Source organism: Sinocyclocheilus rhinocerous, unplaced genomic scaffold (assembly GCF_001515625.1).
Source record: "Sinocyclocheilus rhinocerous isolate Xijiao unplaced genomic scaffold, SAMN03320098_v1.1 scaffold24, whole genome shotgun sequence".
In the NCBI taxonomy this organism is placed as follows: Eukaryota; Metazoa; Chordata; class Actinopteri; order Cypriniformes; family Cyprinidae; genus Sinocyclocheilus; species Sinocyclocheilus rhinocerous.
In genome coordinates this window covers 1,873,715-1,880,863 of record NW_015647124.1, presented here as the reverse complement: position 1 = coordinate 1,880,863, position 7,149 = coordinate 1,873,715, and the positions used below count along the sequence as shown (strand labels likewise).

At 39.9% G+C, this 7,149-nt stretch overlaps 1 protein-coding gene across 2 annotated transcripts in view; it reads left to right on the top strand.

Annotated features, from left to right (window-relative positions):
- The first annotated feature begins 1,324 nt into the window (after positions 1–1,324).
- The window catches only part of mapk7 (mitogen-activated protein kinase 7), a 7,461-nt gene continuing 1,636 nt past the window's right edge, over positions 1,325–7,149 (top strand). The window contains exons 1-5 of one of the 2 annotated variants that reach the window (XM_016513339.1): positions 1,325–1,419; positions 1,984–2,297; positions 3,055–3,220; positions 3,298–4,700; positions 5,555–6,672. In XM_016513339.1, coding sequence (XP_016368825.1) covers positions 1,985–2,297; positions 3,055–3,220; positions 3,298–4,700; positions 5,555–6,672 — 3,000 coding nt within the window. In that variant the 5' untranslated portion in view covers positions 1,325–1,419; position 1,984. Of the gene's footprint in view, positions 1,420–1,983; positions 2,298–3,054; positions 3,221–3,297; positions 4,701–5,539; positions 6,673–7,149 lie in introns of both variants that reach the window. The other variant, XM_016513338.1, reaches the window with a different exon arrangement.

The window sequence follows — 7,149 nt, the reverse complement described above, 5'->3', positions numbered from 1 at the left end:
GCAGCTATCGTCGGATCATCAGGATGGAATGAGAGGTAGAGCTGAATGTCATCAGCATAGCAGTGATAAGAAAAGCCATGTTTCTGAATGGCAGAACCTAGTGATGCCATGTAGACAGAGAAGAGAAGTGGTCCAAGAACTGAGCCCTGAGGCACCCCAGTAGATCGATGTTATGACTTGGACACCTCACCTCTCCAAGATATCTTGAAGGACCTATCTGAGAGATAAGACTCAAACCACTGGAGTGTGGTTCCTGAGATGCCCTTTGCCAGTAGGGTTGACAGGAGGATCTGGTGGTTAACCGTGTCAAAAGCAGCGGACAGATCCAGCAAGATAAGTATTGAAGATTTGGAATCCGCTCTTGCCAGTCTTAGGGCTTCAACAACTGAGAGCAAGGCCGTCTCGGTTGAATGTCCACTTCTGAAACCAGACTGGTTGCTGTCAAGGAGGTTGTTCTGTGTGAGAAAATTTCTGAAAATGTTTAGGGCTGCAAACTATTCAAGTGTACCAAGTTTCATGCTTTTATGAAAAAGTGAAAATTATTTTCACATATCACCTGGACTATAGAGTAAATTGAAAATAAAAGTAAATACTGAAAACAAATACTGTTGTTTGGCTAATTGCCATTCTACTCTTTTTTTTTTTCTATTTGTATGGACTGGACACGAGCGCTTTGATTGGACAGTGCAGATGGTTGGAAAGCGGTCAGTGTCCAGTTAGATAAGACTGGCGTAAACACTAGCGCTAATGGATCAGTTTCATACATAAATGTATTTTCAACGTTTTAAAATACACAGTATAACAGTTTGGGTGATTTATTCGAATGTTCAGATTCGTAGACGAATGTAGTTTTGTTGAATGGAGATCCAAATAACCTGCAGAAATTAAAAAAATAAAACAAACAAACGTAATAATAGGAAATAAATACAGGTATATAAACAAGTACTACTACGATTTAAATTACATTTATTTATTTATTTATTTATTCCCACATGTATTTCCATATTTAAATAATAAATAAATGAAAGTAATACAAAACATTAATTCAGGAAGTTATTCCTTTATTTAATTTCCTATTTATTGTTATTATTATTATTATTTCAGTTTTGGACCTCCATATTGTTATGTTTATATGAGTATATGTAGTCTGGCATGATATGGCAAGCGCGCGTCTTTCTACACTCGACGCCGCCCAAAGAATGACCCTATTTACACTTCCAAGGAGCCCGCCCCTCGAGCAATGTTGTCGAATCCCATTGGTTAATCCTCTTACGAGCATGCAGTCGATTGGTAGTTTTGCTTTTATTCAAACACAATACGGAAGAACACAAGGAAGTAAAACGCTGCTTCGTGATAGCAAAGAATAGACATGCTTTGAAAGAACCTCTCAGAATTTCCACTGCTTCCATATATTAACAGGTAATTATGGCCGCTTTAATTACACAATATTTGTTTTTATTTATCTTTGTCCTAATATGAAAAGAAAGAAAGAGTGAACGTATTGTTGTTAAAGCTCTTTTGGGCCAGTATAGGCTCTCACGCCCCTGCGGCAGATAAGCAGGATTATTTGCTCACAAACGGCAGCTAAACGCCCTGCTGGACCTGTATATGTTGTCCCGTTACGAGCAATGACAGATAAATGATGTCTGCTTCTGTAATTTTATGGTTTCGGTTTCTGTGCACCTTTCAAAATTATATTTCTTAAAACGATAAATACATAAAAGCTTGTTTTTATATTCGTAATAGTTGTTATTATTTCAAACAAACTATAAACATTTGTGTGTGTGTGTGTTACATGAAAGTGGTGCTGTTTTTGAAATACTGTAAATTATTTTATTTTCTGATACCGATTAAAAGGAAAGATCAGTAAAACTGTGCATTAACTCTCTGGCATGTCCAAGAGAAGTTTAGAGTCCATAATAATAAGCTGAACAGAAAGTAAAATCTGTAATCTTTAACCATTTTCTGAATGTTTTGTTTCAGAATGTCAACCAATGAGAGGGACGAGACAAATGACACCCAAGCAGTGCCGGCCCGAAAAGCCTCCGAGGGCAGTAACAGGAGAGAGGGCAACAATGACAACAACCATCACAGAGGCGTTACAGAAGGTCCCTCTCAGCCTAATGATGACACATCTATTGTAACAGATGCAAATACTGTCGCTGATAAGAACTTGGCTCTACTTAAAGCCCACTCCCTGGATGTGAAGTTTGAAGTTGGGGAAGAATATGACATTATTGAGACCATTGGTACAGGTGCTTATGGTGTGGTCTCATCGGCCCGGAGACGAGACAATGGTGAGGGTGCCAGGATACATTTCAAAGACTTAAAATAATTACACTAAATCTTTGATGTCAGAATTCATAATTTTTATTATTATTATTATTATTATTATAAATAGCTAATTATTTTAGTTTTTTTATATAGTTATTAATATATTTTTATTACAACATTATTAATGTATAATAGTAATTATTACTGTTATTAGATAATATAAATAATAATATAAAATCATGTATTCTTGTTCATTATTGTTAACAGAGAGAATTAAGCAAGAATTAATTTTGTCTCAGTTAGAATCTTTTTTTTATTTTTATTTTTACATTTTTATTTGTTTCAATTTATTTTTTTATTTCTGCTCAACATGCATAAATGTAAATTTTATGCATCCAGTCCACTATTTTTTTATGTAACAGCGGACGCTGCCATTTTTTAACTTGGCTTCTGGTGTAACTTCCAGTTATTTTAGATGTACAAAAATTGCTATGATGTTATGATGCTTGATGTTGCAAAACTGTATTTGTTTTCATATCATTTTAATTTATTATCGTAATCACAAACACACTAGTTTGTAGCGCAAATAGTTTTACTGTTTACACTTATTCTTCTAGTCATTTTCCTATAGCAACTATTGAATCGGAAGACTTGCACATTCACAGAAAATAGCTTACTTTTGAAAAAAAGGTGTATATCTGTTCATTCTAAATTTCTGAATCTGTTTGGATAGATACATATGATAGGATGTCTAATATCTGAACTTATTTATGCTACCAGGCCAGCAGGTGGCAATAAAGAAGATCCCTAATGCCTTCGAGGTTGTGACGAATGCCAAACGCACGTTGCGAGAGCTCAAGATTCTCAAGCACTTCAAACACGACAACATCATTGCCATTAAAGACATTCTCCAGCCGATGGTCCCTCACTCGGCTTTCAAATCAGTGTAAGCTTGAGTTCAAAGCAGCAAGCATATATTCTCTCTTCATATGTAATGTGCTAAAAGTGTCTCTCATTCTTTAGGTATGTGGTTCTTGACCTTATGGAGAGTGACCTGCATCAGATTATTCACTCCCGTCAACCTCTGACCCCAGAACACACACGCTATTTCCTGTATCAGCTGTTAAGAGGCCTGAAATACATTCACTCAGCCAACGTCATTCACCGTGATCTCAAGCCGTCCAACCTGCTGGTCAACGAAAACTGCGAGCTGAAGATTGGTGACTTCGGCATGGCACGCGGATTAAGTGTGGCCCACTCTGAAGAGTCACGTTCCTTTATGACCGAGTATGTGGCCACCCGTTGGTATCGCGCACCTGAGCTCATGTTGTCGCTTCACCACTACAGCTTGGCCATCGACCTCTGGTCTGTTGGCTGCATCTTTGGTGAGATGCTCGGCAGGAGGCAGATGTTTCCAGGGAAAAACTATGTGCATCAGCTTCAGCTGATTCTTTCGGTTTTGGGAACGCCGCCCGAGAGAATCGTCGTCTCGATAGGGTCGGATCGGGTGCGTTCTTACGTGCGAAGCCTCCCTTCAAAAGCGCCAGAGCCGCTTGCAGCACTGTATCCGCAAGCTGAGCCCAGTGCATTGGACTTGTTGGGCGCAATGCTCCGATTTGACCCTCGCGAGCGGATCAGTGCATGTCAAGCCCTCGAACACCCTTACCTCGCCAAGTACCACGACCCAGATGACGAGCCAGTGTGCGTTCCCGCCTTCGATTTTGAATTTGACCGGCAGCCAATGGGCAAAGAACAAATCAAAGAAGATATACTAGTAGAAATCCAGGACTTTCATAAGAAGAAGCAGGGCACCAGGAAGAAGATACAGTTTAAACCACCCCATTCTAGTCCGGCGGGGGTTGGGGTGTCAGGTAGCACCCTTTGCGTGGCTCCACAGTCTCAATACTTGACGGAAACAGCACAAACTCACACAAATCTCAACTTCAAACCGACAGACACTACACAAACTCAAACGAATGCAAACTCGTTTCAAGCTCCACATCACCTTACTCAAATTCTGCCACATTTGGCTCAGGTAAGCTGCCAGGATGTGGACATGCCCAGTGCGAACTCCGACGGCCAGCCTGAAACCATCGATCTGACCACTCCCACGGACAAGGACATGTCGTTTACCGAACTGGTGACGAACTGCGCAAAGGAGGAGCTTGTCTCGTCCAATCAAATGCTTCCGTCCCACCCCATCTCTCAGACCCCGCCCACTTCAAGTCTTCCTCAGTCGATCCCTTCACTCTCTCTCACACAGTCCCAGGCTCAATCGCTCTCTCAAAATCTCACACGTTCCCTGGGAAAAGGAGGGAAAGCGACAACCGGGGAAGGTACAAAAAAAGAGGGAGCAATTTCAGAAGACACAAAAGCAGCCCTCAAAGCTGCCTTGCTTAAATCAGCACTAAGGCAGAAGGCTCGAGGTGAGAGTTTGCAATGTGTATGTGGCCATATATTGCTTAACATTGAGTGTTTTTTAAAATTAGTTGCCACAGACCCCCAGATATGATGATCCCCAGGAACTATATAAAAAACAACTATTTATAATGTTTATCTTATATATACACACTAACGGTCATAAGTTGTGTATCTGTAAGATTTATTTGTTTATTTTTTCAAAAATAAATTAATACTTATCCAGCAAGGATGTATTGTATTAATCAAAAGTTACAGTAAAGACATTTACAATATTACAGAAAATGTATATTTCAAATAAATGCTGTTCTATTGAATTTACTATTTATCTATTAGTATCCACAAAAATATTAAACAGCACAACTGTAATGGCTGCTGAAAATTCAGCTTTGCATCACAAGAATAAATTACATTTTAAAATATATTTAATTAGAAAGCAGTTATTTCAAATTGTAATAATATTTCACAATATTACTGTTATTTTTGATCAAATAAATGCAGCCTGGTGAGCATAAGAGACCTTCAAAAACAGTTAAAAATCTTACATACCCCAGACATTTGAACGTTAGTGAATTTATATATTATATATTTAATGTTTATATTTATATACTATAATTATTGTATAAAATATTCATTCTATTAAGTTCATACTGCCTCTTTTTTTCGGTTATAAACCTGAATAGAAAATTCTGTAAACTTTAAGTTTTCTTTTCTTATGATATTATTTCTATTATTATTTCTTTCTTTCCTTTTTTTTTTTTTCAATGTTTATCCAATTTTTCTATATTTTTTTCAAGTAATGACAAGTTCTGTCATGTCAATAATGTACTGATTCTCTCATCCCCAGATGAAGGCTCTGCAGCTCTTGGTATAGATTTAATCAGAGGATCTGCTGGAGGTTTATCCTCATCCCTCTCTTCCTCCAACTCTGGTCCAGAGCAGAGGAAGACAGTCACAGCCCAGGAGAGACAACGAGAGAGGGAAGAGAAGCGGAGGAAGAGACAGGAGCGTGCGATGGAGAAAAAGAGGAAGCTGAAAGAGAAGGAGAAAAAGGTGGGAAAACAAGGTGAATCTTTGTGCGGCGTTTTACTCAGCGACAACGACAAGAAGCTGTTGGAGCGCTGGGGGCGAATGATGGACAATCGCGTGGATAAACAGCAGACCGCGGAAACCAATAGTGCCAAAACTGGTGAGAGTAAGATAGTCCAAATCCAGCCAGCAAATGGAAGCAATGTCGTAAAGACAAACTCAGACGTGGGAGAATCAATGCCACCAAAACAACCCAGCAGAGTGCAGGCTTTCAAACCACCACAAATGCTGCCTCAAATGGGACAGTGTTTGGCAGCTGGAATATTCCATCCAACACCGACCCATGATGCACCGTCCGTCTCTTTAGGTCCAGCTCAGAATGGAGACGAGGGGATAGTTGCTGTAGGAGGAGGTGAAAGTGTTGGTGTGATAACCACCCCATGTGCATTTGCCAAAAACATCACATTAAAACCTCCGTTTCTGACTGTTGGAACAATGTTCGCCGGTCTTGGGAACTGGACAGGAACATCTCCACACCAACCCCAGAAAACCCACCAACCTCCCCCAGAACTGAATAACCCTGCACACACGGGCTTCACGCATATGCAAACGCAGCCGAAGCCCGTCACGCATGCACAGTCACAGTCCAACGCTCACATCCAGCTGCTGCCGCTGGAATCCTTTATGACCAAACCATCAGCTCTGAACCCCAGCATTGGCGTTTTGGACACCAGCACGTCTCTTTCAAATCCAGAGACTGGCAATGGTCCTCAAACCCTGGACAAACTTTGCGTTTTAGAGGAGCGACAAAATGGCTCTCATACACAGGGCCCTTCAAAACAGCCTCCAGGAGCTGCAGCTCAACCCTGCCTTGGTCTCACTGACACGGGACAGCCGGCAAACAGCATCCCTGACATCCACACAGTCACACAGCAGCTCTCAAAGTCACAGGTGAACGTTTTATTTATAATATATGACTCTTTGCCTTCTTTCAATGTAAGCAATGGTATTTTTTATTATTATTATGCATTTTTATTTTCTTCAAGGTGAAAGTTTCATTGCTTAGAAAAGTGACACCTGTTATCAACAGGACATTTAATTATTTATTTAAATAGGACACATTTTCTCTTAAAGGGATAGTTCACCCAAAAATGAAAATTCTGTCATTAATTACTCACCCTCATGTCGTTCCAAACCCGTAAGACCTCCGTTCATCTTCGGAAAACAAATTAAGATATTTTTGATGGAATCTGAGAGCTCTCTGACCCTTCCATAGACAGCAAGGGTCCTTACATGATCAAGGCCCAGAAACATAGCAAGGACATCGATAAAATAATCCATGTGACATCAGGGGTTCAACAGTCATTTTACGAAGCTACGAGAATACTTTTTGTGCGCAAAAGAAAAAAAAAACGACTTTATTCAACA